General features: G+C 35.2%; 2 protein-coding genes and 1 long non-coding RNA gene across 21 annotated transcripts in view; 2 read left to right on the plus strand and 1 right to left on the minus strand.

Annotated features, from left to right (window-relative positions):
• LOC126918443 (ubiquitin-conjugating enzyme E2 H) overlaps positions 1 to 8991 on the plus strand; it is a 52025-nt gene extending 43034 nt beyond the window's left edge. For 2 of the 3 annotated variants that reach the window (XM_050726346.1, XM_050726348.1), the window contains one exon: positions 100 to 8991. In XM_050726346.1, the coding sequence (XP_050582303.1) occupies positions 100 to 236 (137 nt within the window). In that variant the 3' untranslated portion in view covers positions 237 to 8991. The remainder of the gene's footprint in view (positions 1 to 99) is intronic. The other variant, XR_007711336.1, reaches the window with a different exon arrangement.
• A 966-nt stretch (positions 8992 to 9957) lies between these two features.
• Positions 9958 to 11153, minus strand: LOC126918446 (uncharacterized). The gene is made up of 2 exons (XR_007711337.1): positions 10673 to 11153; positions 9958 to 10395 (listed from the first exon to the last, which is right to left on the minus strand). It is a non-coding gene; the product is annotated as an uncharacterized LOC126918446 (long non-coding RNA).
• A 1371-nt stretch (positions 11154 to 12524) lies between these two features.
• Positions 12525 to 22216, plus strand: part of LOC126918435 (inositol 1,4,5-trisphosphate receptor) — a 50017-nt gene continuing 40325 nt past the window's right edge. For 16 of the 17 annotated variants that reach the window (XM_050726302.1, XM_050726307.1, XM_050726314.1 and 13 more), the window contains exon 1: positions 12525 to 12995. The gene's annotated coding sequence lies outside the window, so the exon portion shown is untranslated. Of the gene's footprint in view, positions 12996 to 16649; positions 16719 to 22216 lie in introns of all 17 variants that reach the window. The other variant, XM_050726303.1, reaches the window with a different exon arrangement.

The raw sequence follows: 22216 nt of genomic DNA on the forward strand, positions 1-22216 counted from the left end.
TCACGAGACAACTCGTGGCTACGACGTTCGAAGTTATTTTCAACGTCGAACGAAGTATATTTAGCCGGGGATGCAATTTCCTTCTTGATTTCTTGGCAGATTACGTGAGGAAATACGCAACGGAGGAGGCGCTAAGGGACCAGGAGAACAGCGGTACTGAAAACGGGGTGTCGTCCGATAGCGAGTCTTCGATGAGCGACTTCAGCGAGGACGAGGCGCAGGACATGGAGTTGTAACCAAATATTTTACCATCCGTACCCATATCCTTAATCTCGATTTCTTGTAAACTCCGACCGCTCGTCCTACCAAATAGATGCTTACATTTCGAACCTCCGAACCTCACTATCGGTTTAGCTGCGTGGCACACTCGTCACTTTGTTTCGTAGAGAACGTTGAACCGCGACCAGGTTGTCCGTTAACGAATCGGGAGGTAAAAAGAAAAGAAAAAAAAGATAACAGGGAACGCAATACATAAACGAAAGAAGAGAAAATGAAAAGGAAACGAAATTTGAAGGAAAAGAGAAAGTACGAGAATGACGATGTATACGTAGAAAAAAAGGATATCGCTTTTGAAGTTCTCTTTACGCGAGAGATTGGCGCTCTCGTCGTCGCCGTCGTGTTTTTCAACGAGGGACGTTGACGAGAAAAATGATACGCGCCGTTTTCGAGAAAGAAACACCTCGTTTTTTTGCATTTTTTTTTTTTTGTTGGTTTTCTTCTTTTAAACTCACGGCTTTGCTATCGATTTTGATCGAACGTCGATACCTTCGGATTGTCGTCGATCGGGCATCGATCGAATAGTCGCGAATTATCGCGCGTTGTTGACGTTTCGTTTAACGATTGTACGCGCGGTTGCACCGTCAAATTCTGCGACGAATTATTCTGGAAAAATTGTTTCTTTTCTTTTTTTTTTTTTTTCGTTGAATATTTTTGTTCGATTATTCCTCCACGTTTCGAATTCTTCGTCGATCTCCCTCTGGTTCTTTCTCTTTCTTTTTTTCCCCTTCCCGATCGAGTCGAGTCAGAAACAGACAGTCTTGGGGCGTTAAAAAGAACGATGCACGAACATGAAAGAAAGATCACGTTCGCTCGACAAGTATGTATATCTTTCGGATGTCGTAATTCACATTACGCTTGTTATTCTCTGTCTCTCTGTGCGCTCTCGTTATTCGTACAGGTGCCACGAGCAAGCACGATATAGATCTCGAATCAACATCGATTTCGAATAAACATTCGTTTCACGTGTTTTCGAAAATGCTTGCTCGTAGAGTAACGACTCTTTTGTAATTTGAACGATAATTTGTCACGAGACTATTGCATCGTATTTGAAATTGATAGGATTCGTACGTTTGTAACGACACGAACAGTCAACGATGCGATAAAACTAAAGAAAAAAGCTATTGTTTACCGCTCGTTTAACATTCGAATTAATTATTTCTTTTTGTTGTTTGCCGTGGTTCGAAAGATATATCTGGTTATTAGACGATCTCATTTCTTTTTTCTTACGTTTAAAAAATGAATTATCATGCGAAAGAGAAACAAAAAAGAAAAAGCGGAATGGAAAATAGGATACTAGGTGCGTCTTCCTCTTTCTGTTCTGTCATCACCATCCCTGAACGTTTCCCTCGTAGGGCGCAGCAACGAGAAAAGGCTTCGTCAACAGTGTTGAAGACACTGACAAATCTACGATATAAACGGCGTTTAAGTAGCGATGTTAATGTCGGGACATCCCAGCCACAGTTGAAATCTGCACGGTCAACGTTTTTCGACGGAAGGGAAACGATCGAAGACACTGGTCACTTACGAACGACCTCGGCCTCCTGTCTCGAGACACACGCGAACACATCGAACGTACGAATTTTCAGAGAGTTGCGAGAGGACAACGACGCGGCGTACACACCGGAGTTGCGTCAATATTCGGAAATGGACGTAGATTTCATTCACTCGGGAGGAAGTAGAAGCAATCTGGACACAACCGTCTAACGGCTCATCGCGAAAATTTCTCTGGTGATATTCTCACGATTATTTTATCATAAAAAAAAAAAGTAAGAAAAAGAACAAAAAAAAAAAAAAAAGAAAAGAAGAAGAAGAAGAAGAAGAAAAAAGGAGAAAAAGAAACAAATGACTTTAGAGCAATTAATATTGTTTGTATAAGGATTTTTCTAAACGCATGGTATGAAAAGTTTTTCCAAATTTTTAATCGAAACGAGAGAGTCGCTTGTAAGAGAGAAAAATGACTTCATTCGAGCGCCGTGGCGTATGTAATATTTTATTTGTGTCGAATAAGAAAGGATGGAAAAAGGAAAAAAAAATTTTTTTGATACAATCGATATTTTTTAGAGATAACTTTAAACTGCGCGTTCATGCGAGTCGTATTCATGCATCGTGTTTTTTCTTTTTTTTTTTTTTTTTTTTTTTTTTTAATTCTATCGACGTTCGGCTTAATCGAGAGAACAAAGCGCATACGGCGTGAAAGTCTGGGGCAGAATTGGCGAGAAGCAAAGGAAATCAATGGATGATAGAAGAATATTTAGTGGGAGTGAGGAATCGTTTCTTTTTTCCGACGATGCGAAAAGGCTTGTAGCAAACGGGAGAACATGAATTTGTACAAATCTTGGTGCACAATAATCTTCGTTTAGTTGTAACTCGCTTCAAACTGATCTCTCTCCTTTTGCGTGGTTTACGTATATGCAATACGATCAACTATACGTGCAAGTATAGAAAATGATATTTTAGTGCCTTCTCAGGCAGAAAATTGTGCCTTATTACATGGGTCTCTGTAAAAAAAACAAAAACAAAAAAAAAAAAAGAAAAGAAAAAAAAAGAGTAAGAAGAATGAAAATCTTATTGGTAAACATATTTGGTGGAAAAAAATAACGAAGAGCATTAATTAAACAAACACAAACAAACACACACATCAATAATTAAATCAATCGCTTGGAAGAACGTAAAACTAATACAGCGTGTGCTTTTATTTTCGAATATCGAGATAACGTTGAAGAACAATGTTAAGCTTTGTGTAAGTCTTTTTTTCTCTTTTGAAGAGTGTTCGGCTAGTTGGGTATGCGATGTCAGAGAGAAATATTATTAGAAAGAGAAAACAGAAAATATAGAAAATAGAAAAGAAAGAGGAAAGGATACGAGGATAGAGAATAAATTTTACCAAAAATGTTTATAAGAAAAATCGAAATTTCTTGTCTGTATTCTTGCAATAGGTTCACTCCTTAGTTTTTAACGAATAAATTTAATATTATCGTTCTATTATTACTCGTAGTATGGGCGCGGTTATCGTTTCATTTATGTCAACGCATCGTTTTTTTATGCGCTTTCATTCGTCTATGATTTAGAGATTTCGCATATTTGATTTCTTATTTTCAAAGAGTCGCGAACGTTGTCAAGATCGTTGGATCTTGATAATTCTCCTTTCTTTTATTTATTACGCGGTTTTAATTTTAATTGTGCCAAGGGACGAGTCGTGAAATTCGTAAAAAGCGATAGCTGCGTCCACACGTTTTTAATTGTTACGCGATCTTTCCTTTTTATTTAAGGAAATAGAATATATTTACGTGGAAGTAAAACAAGAAAATGGATAAAAATAATACTGTCATTCAGAATTTACAATTATTTATGATTATTTAAGACGCGCTTTCATCGTATTTTTTCGTATGATTCGCAGTGGCTCTATACGTTGGTGAAGTGTATAGCAATGTATTTACTGATTAGAGAAATGATTATTAAAATGGAGTGAAACATGATACGGCGTTTGTATGGCTTATTAGGCATTCACATGCCCTTTCGACGTTTTTCTCAGGCACTGTAACGATATATATGTAAATTATATTTGTTTCATTTTGTCATACTTCTTTTTTGTATCATCTCGTCATTGCGATATACTCGTGAACCTTCTTTTTCACCGAAATTACATTTAGGACAACACACGAAGAAAAATACACAAAGATTAAGAGGCAATGATTCAAATGATTTTCTTTTTACGATCGTTTGTATTTAGATAGTCCGTTTGTAATTCTGAACAGTAATTTACGCTAATTTCTCTCGGTGTTTATCCGTGTTCTATACCTCTCCATAGAATATTCTCTTTACTTCCAAGTAAACTGTTGTAGTAAGCTTTAATACGTTCTCATTAGCATCTTTAGACGCGTCTTCGGGCGCTTATGTTCTTCTCAAAGATATCTTTAAACGATAAGCAAAAGGGTCGAACGGATAATGAAAAGGAAAAAGAAAAAAAAAGAAAAAAATTATAGAAGGAAGAGAGCGTGAGAAACGATAATCAGAAATTTTGCGTTCTCGTAGATTACAATAATCGAGGTAAAGTCGTATTCACAGATCTCACATTATTACTTTTATACATGTAACATAGGTTTATCGATTAATTATTATGTTATTATTGATCGTATTCGCATAACTCTATTATGTATTATTATGGTTTTACTAACTGATTGTTTAACCAACCGAAAGGATAGTTTTAATAATCATTTTTTATTTTTTTGCAATTGTTGTTTGTCTCTCCTTATGTTTATTACTTCTACATTGTACGTCTTAGCGCATACTTAATCTCGTAAGTTTATCAGATCGATTCATTTGTTGTTCCTTCGCACATTACCGCTAACAAGTATGGGATCAGTCATTTAACGAAAAAGGAACTCGTAGTTCTTATGAAAAAAATACTAATTAATATTTGAACTTTTCTATATTTTAAGTTGGTACATGCAATTATAAGAAAAAGAAAGTAAGATTTGGATTAGGATTCATTATCAAAATAACTTTTCTTCCTCATAAAAGTTTCTCATATCTATGGTATCCGTTTTACAAATTTTTCCAATTTTTCTTGTTGAATATTTATTTTTCCAACTATTTCATATTAATTCCTAGAGACGCGTTTAAGACGTTAGATTCGATTTTCCCGTTAACTTTGTCCAGTTCATTCCTTAACAACTCGATGGCGTTAATTGATCGATCGATCGATGAACAAACCACGATGCATAAAGTCTTTTCGTCGTATTTTTATCTCAGGCGTTCCTTACAGAATTTCACAGTACGTTTCGAATTATAATTTTATCGCAAACAAGAACTCTGCTCAATTCGTGATTTTATAAAAACGAAGAACGAACACACGTGACAATACAATGAAAGAAGCTTCTAATAAACCAATGTAAGACAAAACATAGTAAACTATTTTATTTTCTTCCACGGAATTGCGAATTTCAAAAGTAATGTCAAACCTTTGAACAATAGTATGCAAGTCTACGTTATGCCTTTCCATGTTAATCGTGCACCCATCAAACAAATATTATTCCTCCAATTTTTAATTCTTTTTACTACGTGTCAAACTTCAAAAAAGACATCGTCTCATTGCTTACGTTTATACGCGTCTCTCCCTGTGTTTCCACTCCTTTCCCCCACCCCCCCTCTTTTTTCGTGGCGTAGCATTTTACGAAAAGAAAACGTATATAATGCAAAGGAGTCGTTATCTATGATCAAATTGAACGTGTGTGATTAAGATCGACGATTAAGATCGATATTAGAGGACGCAGAGTTATTCGTGACTCCCCAGATTTATCCGGCGAAATCGCGTTAGCCGTTTTCTCGCTCGTTCGAACTCGTGCAAAAATGAATGAAACGTACGTAAGTATATGTGGATACACGATCGTGGGACAACTCCAGAAGCAAGCAGTGACGAGAAATGCCATTCGTTGCCAAAGCGAGTGTCACTTCATTAATTTCCATTCTAGTCAGGGGAGGCGGCCACGTTTCCGCTTTCTTCTGCGAAGAATCAACTGACCATTCGTTAAATGTTTCGAGTATGACCATAAGTTTACAACTAAGGTTCATCGCGTTTACAATTTTTCATCGTAAGGCCGCGATGAAGCTGACGTTTCGAACGCAGCTATGGAACGAGTCGTTTCTTTGTCAGAGCAAGAACAGTCGTACGATAGAATCTGAATATTTTAATGATCGGTCGAAGAAAAACGTCATACGTGTGTATTTGATCGTGAAAGAAAAAAGAAAATTTCGAAATTATGGCAATTTTAAAATTCAAAATCGGCTGTCAATTTACGCATTAATAAAACTGTCTTTTTATTTAATTTTGAAATTAACCCTTTGAATAGGGGATTGAGGGATAAATTTAATAAAATTGGAAGAAGATAACTATGTTTAACGTTTTCAAACAAATGGTACTTTCCAAGTTCGCTTCAACAAGTAGTATATATCATGCTTTCTTCTGTACGATCTTCAATCGGAGAAAATTACACCTTCGCAGATAAACTGAATCGTCGAATACTTAAACGAAATTTTACTCTTGTATTTCTTTTCTTGAATTTTTATTTCTATCGAAAAAGTTTCAACCATTTAATCTAATAAACGACTGTATATAATGTACCAACGACATTAAGCGTTCGAAACGGTTCAGTTCATCTACAAGGGACTTAAAAAAATATGTATGCCCATGAAGAGTTAAGTGTTTATCATTGCCACGGCTATTCTTGCTCCGTCATTAAGATTCTCAATGATTGTTCGAAAACATCTTCTCTCGTAACACATTTTAGCGTTTAGTTTTACGATTATCGAACTAATTTCGAGCGATACATCTTCCCACTTTCGGATAAATTCCACCGAGACAAGGAAATAGCAATATTTTTGCTACTCGTTCATAATAACTATATCGTCGATGTTATCTAATGTGTTAATGACGACGCCAACGTACGCATTCGCAATAATGGTTGATTAAAGCTATACAGAACTTATCGTTATCGTACGATTAGAAACGATCGAAGCTAGTTTTACACAAGATACCCAACAACGATGCAATTACGTTAACGGAGAATATATTCGATTTGATTCTTTCATCTCCATCTATTCATATCGAGTCCTATTATTTTTCATTTCTTCTCCTTCTGTTTTCTTTCACAGTTTTTATGAAACATTCTATCGAAACTCTTCATCTTACGTTTCTATTACAATAAGGCCAAATCGTATACGAATTTTTAATGGATATCGAGCTTGTTCATAGTTATATATACAGGGTGCTTGGTAACTGATGGTACAAGCGGAAAGGGGGTGATTCTACGCGAAAAAAGAAGTCGAAAATATAGAATAAAAATTTTTCGTTCGAGGCTTTGTTTTCGAGAAAATCGACTTTGAATTTTCGCTCGGTACGCGTGCACTTTATTGCAGCCTTTCGTACTTTAAAAGAATCGAATACGTTAGGAAGCGTTCATAGAAATTTAATTAGAAGAGCAGAAGTATGTGTTCGGCAGAATGGGCAACATTTTCAGCAATTTTTGTAATAATAAACTTTATGCTTACTTCATATTATTTCATTATGTATTCCTAATTTTCCGTTACGGCAAAAACAAACTTAAACTGCGATAATATCCATCGAGACAACGACCTACAGTGAGATCCGTTATAACGAGACGTGATAAAGTGCACGCGTACCGAGCGAAAATTCAAAGTCAATTTTCTCGAAAATAAAGCCCCAAATGAAAAATTTTTATTCTATATTTTCGACTTCTTTTTTCACATAGAAGCACCCCCATTTCGCTTGTACCACCAGTTACCAACCACCCTATATATTAAAAAAAAAAAAAAAGAGAAAAAGAAAAACTGTTATGAACGACGCATAACGATGCAAAGTTGAATTTTTGCAACATCTTCGTAGACAAATTTCACGATATTATACGCGAAGTCGATATCCAACATGGTCACAATAAGGAATTCGTATACTATGAAAACGTGAAATACTGTGTTTAAATGTTTCAGCATAAAAGAACGAAGAGAATCGTCAAATTTTCTTCGTGAATCGTCGATAATGTACTTATTGTGAAATGAACGATCATAGGATTATCGCGAAGGTACGAGCTTGTTATTTTTTTGTCTCTTCTTTCTTCTATCCAATTTTAGAAGAATTGAAATTAAAGTCAAATGAAAATTAAATTTTAAGGTAACGAATAAAACGAGTCACGAAATATATTCTCCATTATGCGTCTGATACATTGAAGTACGCTGTAATATTTTGAAATTTGTAAGCGTAGTAGATCTCATTATACGAGATGGGATGCAGTGACGGAAGTTGAGGAACATCCTATTCGATCGTCTGATTCGATCGTGAAATAGTTGATACATAAATGCAATTATATATATGTGATGAACGATTAAGAGGAAGGTGATGCACAATAACAGATATAAAAGAGTGAGGAGAGAAACGATAAGAGGAAGGAAAGAAAGAAAAAGAAGAAACATATTTTCTTTTAAGCGACTGTTAATCGGTGAGTCTTAGTCACGTGAAAATGAAGACGTTTTATTATCGACTTGTCACAGTCGTTCAGAAAAAAGAAGAACAAAGAATGATTGATCTACGAAGTAAACAAAAATCAGGTTCGAGTATGCAGGGCTTTAAAACTTAGGTACTGCGTCGGTAGAAGTATTCTCAATACGTAGCATGTAATGTCAGATTAACATTAAGATGCTGAAACATACAAAACACGATTGTCATTAACTCTGCAGTAAGTCAGTCGGTGATACATCATAATTAGATTGCGGATTTTTATGCATTTATGGGAAACTTAAAAAATGCAAGAAATTGTAGAATGCACACAATCTGTAAAAGATATTTACAATACGATATTTGTTATGATATTTAGATTTCGTTTTCCTCTGGTTATGTTTATATAGAAATGTGACTTTGCATAAACATCCACAGTCTATCCGTAATACTTCGCGACACAGAATCGTCAATAAAAGGAACAAAGAAAAGGAAAAAAAATGTTCTTGTTGCAGTCTAATGTGTTCAATTCAGTTTTCGCAGAAAGTCTTAAAGATACAACACGTGCTATATGTAAACCTGTCGGAACGCCAGCCGACCAACAAACTCGTTGACTCGCATGAGTACTGCAGGGTTTACAGGGAATCGAGGTACTTGTTAAAGAAAAAAAAAAAAAAAAAAAAAAAAGAAAAAAAATAAGTAAAGAAGTCAAAGTTAAGCTTTAGAAGAATTAAAAAGAGGAATGGTGTAAAAGAGGAACGTAGCGACGTGGTAAATTTTTGGAGCACTTGTTTGCGAATTTCCGAAAACCGACTTGCTAGTAAAAAGAAGAAAAAAAAAGATAAGAAGATAAATAGATAAATAAAAGAAAATGAGAAAAAGAAGTAATGTTTTTGGGAACTGTGTCTACGTTCCACGTACAATCGTGAGATCGAATTATTGGTGTCCGTAGAGGTATATATATTTTCTTATTGTATAACGGTAATTAGCTCCGCTGCTTTGACACATTAAGGCCTTAGTACATTAAAATCAGTTACATACGAGGGTTTCAATTGTTCGATTTATTGTTCGATCAATAGAAACGATCACGGCGTAAAAAGAGAAGATCGTGTATCTGCGAATAATCGTTCGGTGAAGATATTGTCGATACGAACCCGAAATTATCGGAGAATATTAACATACATATATACACGTTGCTCGTTTGGATTCTAATTCGAACTGATTTAAGGGAACTAGAGCCTTAAGCGAGTTGTAAAATTTCCTTAGGTATCTATTGTTTTAACGTATGAATTGTCTATGTCTGAATGCTCTCATCAATTAAAATACACGGTTAAAAGAAGAGAAAATAAGGAGAAAGAACAAACTGTTCTTCCGGTAAAAGTATCTGGGAATTTACACAAGTGTCTCCGCGCTTTACTCTTTTTAGAAAAAAAAAGTAAAGTAAAAAAAGAAAACGAAAAGCAAACATACAAAAAAAGAGAGAGAGAGAGAGAGAGAGAGGAAGAGAAATGGAGAAGCACGCAACCACGTGGCGTGCTTCTGTTAATATGTTTCGTGGATTTATTAAAAAGGATCACAAAACGTCTTTCTAGTTAGTATAGTAACGGTAATTAAGAACTTGCTGATTCCACGTTTTCATGGCTCATGGCGACACAATAAAGAATAACGATGAATACTACACTATTATAAATATTTATTATAAATAAGATATAACAAATATAAAGGATAAATATATTATATTGAATTAATAATGATTGAACGAGATGAAATTTTTTGGTACAATAAAATGAAAAGATTAACGTTGTTGAGATTATTTCATCCTGAAATTGCACCTCCTCGTACATTATAATTTCATACATTCCTTTTTAAACAACCTTCTTGTCTGCTTCATTGTATTTGATAGTCTAATACCAGAGATGAGATACAGTAGCTATTGTCAGAATTTTCTAAAATCCTTGCGTCAGCTTTCTGTCATAATATGGAAGCAGCTCGTCTCGAAGATAAAATTCGTCTTTTACTCTGCGTTGAAAGCTTTCGTTTTAAATATAGAAGAATTTTTAAAGAAATATATCAATAACTTATTTGGTATATGTATAGACATTAAAAGTTATCTAAAACAGAATATATATTATAAAAGGGTAAATGATTACAGAAATACTATTTTGTTTCGTTCTATTTTAATCTTAATTAATGGAATGATTGAGAGTGTGAATATAGTAGATAGGAGCTATCAATTAACACACTGAGTTAACTGATAGCTCTTGTCCAGCCTGTCCGCATCTCAAGATCACGTAGTTAATTTACTAGCGATGCTGGCAATGTGTTTGATACGAAATTAAATGATTTGCGATTGTGTGATCCCACGTTGCGAGATTTCACGTTTCTTACACGAACAGGAACTGGTTGCTTCGTAATAGTAAATATGATAATGATCTGATAATTATTCACAATATGGAAGTCAGCTACGATGACCTTGATCTTGACACATCGTTATCAAGGATACTCTCCTGAGCAACCTCCAGGAGGTTTTAGTCGACACTCGTTACTCTTTAAAGTGTTATTAACGAAAAGCTATGGTTACTACTACTGTGAATTCTGCTTATAATTATTCCTATAAGTGTGGCAGCGTGTGCGTCAATACTGGTTACCAGCAATTTCACCGCACTATGCGCCAGCCGAATAAAATATTCACTAAGGACAGAATAGACATGACGAAATGGAATTTTGTGTCATAGGTTATGAAATATCGCCTGTCAAAAAGTCAAAATGTTTCTTACGCCCTCTACGATTTTCAACGGCGAACATAGGAATTATCAGAGAGGACTCGTCAGTGATTATCTCATCCACGAGGTACAGAATAGACGTGACATTTGTAACGTCGGCCTACCGACGTTTTACTGTTTTACCGATACGATTACCAAGAAACTTTGTTTCTATTGTCACTCCGTATTTGACATGCGAGATCCGCTAACGCGAGTCCTGTTGTCATCAATGATATCAACAACCATCAAATGGCAAGTTGCATCTTCATGTAGCTAGCTCCTTCTCTACAGAGAAAACCAGGACATAGAAGGGTTCGTATCACTGGGTCTCGCGCCATTATTTATTCGTTACAAAATGTCTCGTGCATTACAAGAGTATCGAGATACGCCTCGATCATTCGCAATTCAATAAAGAATAAAGAATATCGCCTAACATTTCAATTTGGGTTAAATGTCTCGCAATTTAGTTCACCCAGAATATTAAGGATCGTAGTTGATAAAAAAGATCCGAATAAAATTTCATTCGCTTGTCTAAATTAATGCAAAACGATTTTCAATTTGACCAGGAGGAAACAGGTAGAGACAGGTGAATGCGCGTGAACGAAAGGAAACGTGTGGAAACGCGTGCAAACGAGCGGAGACGCATGGAAATGAGCGGAGACGCGTGAACTCGAGGAAACGGGCGGATACATGTCTTAGTTATTTTTTACAACGAGCTCAATTTGACGTTAGTTGATAAATGAATTGTATTTGAAGATGCAACGTATTCGCAATTAAATCTCAAAGAATATTATGACATCTATTCTTAGATCTTCAGATCTAAATAGATAGAATCGAAGAAATACATAATACAAAAATACATTACTTGCAATTTCATAGGAAAATTTAGTTTCAATTCAAACCAGTACTCTACCGAATCGATAACGTCGCATGTGACGCGAAAATGGTAAAGAGATCGGGGATCACCAAAACGTGGGACGGGAAAAAGCGTTTCACGTTACCATTGACTACTTGGTCGGTGATATCACGTCCATTCTGCATCTATCTTTACCTCGCTGTGCCTTGTCTGTGATAAACAGATGGCAATATGTATCCAAGAATATCTACAATACCGATGGGTCTATCAGTTTAATAGGCGAAAATATCTCGTACTCTCGGAGTGCTAAAAGATATTCTTTTTCGTTATTAAAAAATTATGAGTGAATAAATAATAAATAATAATATCCATTAACTGATATTTATTAAAAAAATACATTTTATGTAAAGTCTTTCAAGGTCGTTTACTTTATCAACAAACGATGTTTTTCATTATCGCATTAAACAATAATTACTACTTTCATTGTTTGTTTGTTTTTCTAGATAATAGGAGTTATATTATTCCTATACCGATAGAAAAAAACTCGAAAATCCACAAAAGTATTTGAAAAAGTTGGAGTCGATTGATCATTGGACGATACGCAGCCATATGTAAAGTTGAGGCGAGTCCGCTTCCAGTATTCCAGTCGTGCCAGAACCACCGAGCGGTGCGAACGTTTTTGCTCGTGCGTCGTCTTCTAAACTCTCGTGTATACGTACGCACGTATCGGTGATTTTACGACCATAATCAAATTGCACGTTTTCGATATAATCCAGCGTCGTGAACGTTTCAACCAATCCTGTTTGTGTATCAAACGTAGTGGACGTTTACAAATTCTGTGCAGAAGAGAAAAACAGTATCCGTGACACGTACTTACATGAACAACTAGCGAGGCAAAATCACGAACGTTTTCGCCTTTTTCGTTGAGGTGCATCGACGAACCATCGTGAACGTAGTTTGAAATATTTTTGGCCATTCGAGGAACGTGTTCCGGCATTCGTAAGACCGGTGCGTTACCGCACTACGTTCAACGATTTCGATCGACAACGTGAAGTGCTCCGAAAGTGTCGGAACTGGTACAGGCGACCAGAACGTGAGTAAACACGTTTTTTCTTCTTCTCTCAGCTAACGCCGATAGTTCAAAGTACAAATTTTCTTTTATTTTCGTTCCTCCGGTTCATTTTCCTTTGCAATCTTCGATATCTATGAATATTTCTGTATGTTTTACTCGCATTGTTTTTCTTCGTGAAATATTTGATTGTCCTATATGTCTCGATAGGTTAGATTTTATTCCATAGGACAAATCGTAGGGTGACTGGTGTGCGTGAGAAACATGTCAATAAGTTTTAATAGATCTGTCAACTAACATGGGACAGACATTTTTCTTTAAACGACTGAAGGAACGTGCGTGCAGAATCGACTGCGTGTTTCGATCCTTTGTAATAAGCTCTGCATACTTTTAGGCATCAGCTGACAGTATTAGAACGGGGCTTTTTCAACGGCAGATCCGCTTGACGTTAGCCGCCAAGTTAATTTCCTTCGCGTTCGAATCCCTCGATACTTCGACTGTGGCAAGAGCGTGTTGTTATTCTGTGCGCACACAGTCTATTTGAAGTCGTTGCCAATTAAAGTCTCTACACCTTTTTGGAGCTGAAATCCTTCCTATTCGTAAAATTCCTGAATAATATTAACAAAGCGTTAATAGCGCTATCGACAATACAAACGACTGTCGCGGCACAGATTTTAAAAAGAAATTAATGTGGTTAAGAATGATTGATGTCAAGTATCCTATTTATCGTAACTATGCTAGTTTCTAAACCTATAGGAGACGAACTATTTTAACGAACACGATTCTAACGTTACGATTCTTATCTTTATGACTGAGCAAAATCTCAACTATTAAATCAGAATTAAATTCTGTATATCTTATTTACTTTAATATACTATCTAATTTTTGTTTTCAATTATAAATTTGATATACCTATACATAGAATCATCTAGCTAGCTCCTCGATAGAAGGAGCTCCTATCGCGAGCGCATGTACTTAGTCGTTCCTGGAGAATTGTGTAGGATTTATGCGATTCGTCTTGTAGAAGATTCCACACGAGCGATTTCAATCGGCACGTTTTATTTATCCTCCTTTCAATAGCACGCCACGCTTTACGCCGATCGTGTGTGTGTTATCGCATACGATTTCGGCCGCGAACACGAAAACTACGAAAATGGAACGTGGAATGAATTTAATTTGTTTGATATTAGGGGAACGCGCGAAATTGATTCGGTTACTACTACTTCCGCTTAGCGGCGATAATAAGCGTAGTCACGATCTTTCAATTGTTTCTTTTTGTTTCATTCGTTGTTGACACGCAGTAGCTCTCAATAAGAATCGTTTATTACGCTTTTTCAACTATAATTTAATTTCAATTTTCAAATTTAAGGCTACAGCTATATCGCCGATTAAGACATAGAACTTGCACCAGAGGAAAATTAAAACCTGTTTTCAAATATTTTACATAAGGTCATTTACAAGAGGTTATATCTAAATTAACGATATAGTATGATTCTTTTAGGCTTACCATTACAATTCTACCGACAACTGAGATATGAAATTTATACCAAAAGAAAATAATGCAAAGGAAAAGATCAAGTCTCTTTTCACGTATTTTACAAGATTTATTCGAATGAAAATTATTACGATAATTTCGTATTACAAAGACGATCACATAGTATATTGTTTAAACAAAGTTAGAAAAATAAAGACAATGAACGATTTGTATCAATCATAGTATCAACGACTGCGACTACCTTGTGCATTATGTGTACGTTATTTGCATCGCGTTTATCGTAAAAACGTCCACGTAACTTCGTCTAGTAAAGGCCAATGACTTGACCAACTCGATTTCATCTTCGGTGTATCTTTCTCGCATATCTTTCTCGCATATCCTTCCTCCGTATCATTGGCGGTAGATTATAAATGCATGCATATTGTTGCGTCGATGATCGAAACTTTCTATTATTAGTTTTATTTCGATGCAAAACGGATATATCGCATTATACATCGTATGCAGCGTGGGTCGCGACGTACACTCGGCAAATCCCGCAAAGGGTTAATGACATTTCGCGCGGGTGGTGAATCGCTTGAACTTCCTTCTTTTCGTGCACTTCGATTTGACTGACCTGAAATCGATATCGCAGAGTATCGACTCTCTCACATATACCACATTTGCTCCTCTTACGGCAAAAGCTACGGATGCGGAAATCTTCACTTGTCCAATGAACAAACGAGTCAAATATTACGTTTCTCGATTTTCATAATTATGTTACACGAACAAATCTAGAAAATATACAAAGTATAATAACTGTTTTAATATTTAAAATATGTAAAGTATTTTAATCCTCTATTTAGGTGTCATTCTTTTATTTATATTCGTAGAAATATACATTTGGACAAAATAATTGCAATTTAGTAACTATATTATATTTATTACACTTTGATTGTACTTATCATCTCGAGAACTATCGGATTATCTAATGTTCAAATATGAATTATTGTCATCTGTATAATCATATGAAAATCGCTCGTTCGTGACAACAACTGCTATCCCGTACTGTTACACCGTAGGCAATTGAAAAAGAGGCCAATGTATTCAGATATCATCTCATGTTCGAATTTTTTCAGCGAACGCGATAAATATTTTCGAAATTAGTTCATTTCCAGCGATCCGTTAGATAACTTCGAGTTATGAAATTTTCTTTGTTTCAATAAAAAACGTTCACGGAATTTATCGTATTTTTTTCTAAATAGATAATGTTTTTAGCAAGCATACATTTTTACCAGCAATTAAGGGATTCGTTTGAGATCTGAAGAAACGTCGTTAGAAATTCATCGATGACGTTTTTACGGACCTTATAATTTTCTACTTATCCGCAAAGTATTATTTATACGATCCAATGAATGGATTCATTGAAAAGAACCTCGATCGAAGTGATTTTTCAAAATCTTTCGAAATTCTACATATTCGCGAACGTTTTACGTGTTTTTAATTCACGGCAAGTGGATTATTTTCGCAACGCACAGCGAAATCGAGAGCCTTAGGAAGATTTAATGAAACGTTCTATTTTTTACTCTGTAGGGTGATAGCCTCTTTTAAGTTGAGTTCAACGACCTATCGAGCAAGGTCACGTATCATCGTAAACACACCACGAGAGAGGACCCCGCCATATAATCCTTTTTCGCAATGGATACTCAAAATTTCCGGTTCCGATTCGACGTTTAAGACGAAACGGAATATAAACCCTGGTTTTACGTTTGAAGCAACTTAACCAAAAAAAAAAAAGAAAAAGAAAAAGGAAAAAGAAAAGAACGGAACATTGGATATACGCGTGTACATCTCATCTGTAATTTGAAATATTTCGAAAGACTCGAATTCTCCCGAACCATTCAAATTCCATGCGCATATCAAATTTTCTCCATTGCACGTCACGTGATCCATTTACGCCGATTCGATAACTCCACTGCCATTCGAATTTCAAATATTCGCTCCATTTCCGACTCCATTTCCATTACCATGTTACGTCTTTTCTAAAACGGCCTTGTCTAACAGGTCTTTGAACTATTCTAAAAGACCCTCGTCAATCAAAAATAACTCGTTGAAGAAGTTGCCAAATGGCCTTGGACCATCTTTCACCTACCCACTAACCAATTTCCCTTTACAAAATTCGAACCAATTGCTTTCTCTCTTTTTAGCCCTTTGGCCACCACCACACGGGAGACAAACTCGGGCAAGCTGTATTAATTATTGTTGAAAATGACAACGTGAGTTTGCGCTCGTCATCCATATGCAGATGCGCTAGTTACAATAAATAGTAACTAGAAGATAGTTCTAGATACTATCGATAGGTTTAAGATGTTCTTTTGTTTTTATCCCTAGTCCATGTAAGAAAGTGCAATAAAGGTTTTTCGCCTCGGAACGTTGTGATAGATTTATCCAAAGAATAAAATAGTAACTATTACGATTCCATCTCTAAATACGGAAATAACAACAATTATTGTATATATCATAAATTTCTTAAACGTTCGAAATGAAATCGTAAGACCATAACGTGATCGAAGGCCGGAAGATTTTTTATCGTTCGATTTTAGTTTTCATGTTCTGATTTTCTCCAGGAGATCAAAATAATACTCTGTGACATTTTTTATTTCTATTCAATACATTTAATATCTATGTTTTTTTTACTTTTTAGTAAAGTAATTCATTATATTACGTTACTTTTACGAGTATATCTGTAATTATATATCTATGCTGTTAATTATTATATATGTATATCTATACACTGTAATTATATCACAGAAGAACTATATCTGTGTATGTAACTAAATTATGAAATTGTAGATCACACGAGAAAATAAGCATCGATTAATGTTTATTCGACTATACGTTAAGACACAGATCACTTTCACCGTTCACCATCGTTGTGAGTTAACTTTCGACTATCTAACTATCAGAATACTTTAGCCAAAAAATAAAAAAGACCGAAACGTACACGAATTACGTTTCGTGTACGTTTTTCCTGCAAAAAGTTGTTGTATCTCGTGCTGGGAATACAGGACATCTTAGATGATAAGACAATGATTTTCTAAATCTGTAATTCCGAATTCTTCGTCGCTCCTGCTACACCGTCAAAGGGTGAACGTCCAATTTCTTTCGCCGACGAATTCAAGAAAAAAGAAAGAAAAAAAAAATGCTTATCTGGTGTATCTAGCTTGCACGCGCGGAATTACGTGTACGGCAAATATTTATATCGAGGCGGATATCGATGAGCATCGGTGTCGCGTTAAATCGATCGTTCGCGAAGCGTGAGATGCAACTATCGAGGAAGGTAAAAAAGAAACAAAAAGTGGAGGAAAAAGATAGACGAGGAAAGCGTAGGCGACGCGTGTCGTGAAAAACCTTGGGAAAACGAAACTCTATATGGTTGTAACGTGATATACGACCACGATTCTGTAATGTTATGAAAACTATATTCTCGTGAAATGGAATAGTCTTTTATTGTTATGCAACCAGGACAAATTGAAAAGCGCGCGCGTGTACGCGATTCGCGTCGTCGCGTCGTCGTTCCGGGTTCTCCGTCGCTCGAGGAGAGGCCAAGGTGCACGGGCTTGAAATCCGTTTAATTATTGCATTATGCAATACGCTGCTCTGCGGCGACAGATTCGCTGCTTGAAATTTTGATTCTTGCGCGTAGTCCTGGATATCGTCTCTCGTTGATCCAACGCGTTTCGGATTCAATCTCGTGATTCGATTTGATAACGATATAGAAACATGTACATCATTCACGAATATGCTTATATCTACAGATCGGTAGATATACTTGTCCATTTTAATTGTAATTTTTACTAAAGTAAATTTATAAGTTTTTAAACTGTAACTTAGTTTCTCTTGTAATATATATATATATATATTACAAGCGTTAATAAGATTTGATTACAATTTGATTTGATCAAGTATTGATGAAAGTTCGTTTATTCCTTATTGGATAAGATTGAGTAGATGGAGCCGAAAAGACAAATAATTCGCTGCTATTTCCATTGCAATAAGTTTGATAGGGAAAAATGACCTGTATAAAATTGAAAATAGGTCTTGCGAATTATTTCTACGTTCTTTGTGACTTTCGAACGTTATTAATTTGTATGATATTGATATTGGATTCAGAATAAGAAAGAAAGTAAAAAGGCTGGCTCTTTCAACGCTCTGTACGATGTTTGATCTTCTGTGCAGAGAAAAAAAGAAGAAAACAGCTATCGAGAGGCAGCGGAGAAAAAAAAATAGAGGGGACGAGCAGATGTTTCTTTTATTTCTTCGTCGGATGTGCCAGTGATCGAACAATAATCGTCAATTGACTGGCAATTGACGATCTAATGAAACCGTATCTATGCGTCGACAGGCTCTGTTGAAATCTTAAGCTCGTGCTTACAGTTTTTTATGTTATAGATATCTTTATTTCTATTACAACATTTTTAATTAACGTCGTTATAGAGACTTTGGAGTATTTTATCGATGCTTCTTTCGACGATTTCGATTTAAATTCGATTAACGTCTCATTCGCAAAAAACGAAGAAAGAGAAAAGCAAGGAGAAATAAAAACGAAAGAAGAAACGTAAGGACTGTTTATGAATATCGTACGTAGTACGGGGTTCGTCGATGGTGCTTGTAAAATTCCATTAATCTCATTCATCTTCGATTATCGTCTATGCGTCGTACGAAATTTTTTCAACTTGTAGCGTTGCGGTGAATTAAGAACGTCCGTTTTACAGCATTGAACGCGCTGTGTTTTACGATTATTTCGAGCACAGCCAGCGATTATTCGTGGACTGTATTTTTTCAGACGAAACGTTCACGTTAACGGCCCGTGAACAATTTGTCAGCCGATCATTTCCATATAAAATAGCGTTCTCATTTCAGAACACTGTTAAATTCTGATAAACAGGGGAAAAAGGGACAAAGAAAGAGAAAATACTTAAAGATCGCAGGGAAGAATAGGACAAGTCACATTTTCCATCTTTTTTAATTAACTCTGTGTTTGTACTTTTATCTCATTTTGGTGCTAAACATCAGCCTCTTCGTAATCTTAAATATGTTGTCTGCCCTTGTACTTGTACTTCGTCAATTGTATCTTTAGACCTAACAGATCTAACAGTTTAGCTTATTTCACTTATTTTATATTACAATGTCCGTTTTGGTCACAGAATGACGTTAGAATAAAAGGACGAACAGAAATAATTATCACGTTTCTCTTCTCTTCGTACTCATTCTCTTCGTACGTATGGTACGCGCGAAAGAAATACCTTTGAATCCGAGATTATTGGAATATCAAACGGCGTAGGTAACTTAACGAAATAATGCTCGTTTTAATGACTGCTCGGTGAATTCTGGTTATTTTCACTCTGACTTTTTCCAGCCGATTTATTTTCGCGAATCGTTTCAATGGAGATCCAGAGGGAGCTAGAGCAGTGTGATTTTAATTTCTGATCACTGGTATTCTGTATTCTTGGCTTAGTTCGTTCACGCGCGTATGTTTAACGCTGTTCTCGCATCGACTTGACAAAACGTTGAAAATATTCTTTACAGATTAACTGTTAAACACATTAACACGCAACACTCGTTGCGAATTGTTTAATCGTGTTATATCAAGTTTATAAACTCACCGTGAATAATTAAAAGATGTGGCATTTAAATGAAGCACAAGGTGTGTTATTTAAGTTTCTCTTTATGTAAAGTTGCATTATAGAGGCAGTAATATAAATGAATGGAAGCAGGACCGGTTTTACAGAGATATGTTAATACACGACCAGATTGGTAATAAATTTAACGGCAGCTTGTACAGTTTGTTGAATTTTCACTAATTGAAACGGCCTGCTGTACTTCTAATTAGATTTACAGCCTAGTTATGACTTCATTGCGTTCTGCTTTTATTTGTTTATCTAATATTTATGTCGTCTATTTATATCGATGGAATATATTATTCGATGATGCGTGTGTATTAAACTCTTAATCAGCAGAGAGTTCATACAACAATAATAATTCTTTTACTCAAAGACCTATTATTTTGTATAATTTTTTATTTCTTTGTATGATATCTACATTCGCAAAACTTACCATCGATTTAATTAAAATTCCCGTGACTTTATTAATTTTTAATTTCGTGTTTTTAGAAATCTATTATCTCAAGTTTGTTCATTTTTCAAGATATGTTGAAATATCTCAATTCATCTGCGATTTTTCATCTTTTAAGTACAGTTATATCAAAACAGACTATATATCTTCGATTGATCGGTTAACTGCGTTCGACGAGTATACGAGTTAAACAAAAACTTCATCGCAGTACTTTTGACGAGCATGCTCGTCGCGTAAAATAAAAAGTTGTCATTTACTATAAAAATTACAAACTTTAGTAAGGAGTAATAAAGATATCGTTTAGTGACATGTTTACTTTACATCGTCTTTAAAGCTGCTATATATTTTACGAAGAAAAATTTGATTATTTTCTTTGATGTATCGGTTATTCCTCGTATACTGATCCGTTTTTACAAACTGTTGATTATTTTTTATTTTCCCACCTTATATCGGGTATTTTCGAATATATATAACGCATATACTACTATACAAATCTATACTACATATATGCTACAACTACAAGTATTTCGCCATTGTATAGACGGCATGTGGTTGAACTCATACATATTACATATAAAAAGAAAAAGAAAAAGAAAAATAACAGAAAACCAAGCTGATGAAATTTTTTGGTCGAAGGTGTTGAACAAATTATTAAAAAATACCACACTGAGAAGACCAACTAAATTTCCTATGTGTCTTTCTAATTTTTTTTGTTTATGAATTCTATTATTTTACTGTAATCTTGGAACTTCTTACAACGATAAATTTTTCAACGATGAATCGTTAATTTTTCCGAATAAAAATATAAGCTATCGTCGCTTTGCTTTGTTGCGAAATTTATAATAGGAGCATTTGATTTGAAATGATGGATATTAATTAACAGATACGCTTTAATTAAGAATAAATTAAATGAAATTTTGATAGTTCGGTTCATCTTTTTATTGATGAGCGTTTAAACGTGACGTTGATTATCCCAGATAAAAATTGAATTTACCTCCGTGACTCATCGTGCGTTCGTGCTGGTCTCGTGGCTTTTTCTATGAATGAACACCAAGAATAGAATGTTGTTGAATGAAGTAACACATTTGACTATATATTACAAGGAAGTTCGACATAGATATAGAATCTTGGATGGAGAAAGTAGCTCACATAGGATAGTTGCGTATATACATTGGTATCACAGAATAGTTTAAACACAGACGAGTAGTCTATACGGTAACAATGATCGAGGAAATTGTAATATGCTCTCCAAAGCAATTGGCAGACAAATTACGCGAGCGGATTGTGTCTTGGAGATAAAAGAAAATAGGGCGAGAGAAATTGAAGTTTCCGAACTTTGAAGTTAAACCAGTTAATCTAAATTTCAAATCATCGTGAAAACGTCACGAATATAAATTGTCGAACTGTTAAATTGCTATTCAGATTTTCGCCAAAAAAAAGCTAGAGAAAAGCAAAGCTTTCTAATTGTTAACTGATAAAATTCGAATTAAAATTGAAAGTAAATTTTGAAAAATTAAAAAGAGACCTTAAAATTCTGTTCATAAAATAATCTTTCCATGAAATCGTGAACATAACACGTTGCTCTTTATTCCATGGTCCGGATTTCAAACAAAAGTCAAATAGCTTGGTGAAAACGCGG

This window comes from Bombus affinis, chromosome 7 (assembly GCF_024516045.1).
Source record: "Bombus affinis isolate iyBomAffi1 chromosome 7, iyBomAffi1.2, whole genome shotgun sequence".
NCBI classification, from domain to species: Eukaryota; Metazoa; Arthropoda; class Insecta; order Hymenoptera; family Apidae; genus Bombus; species Bombus affinis.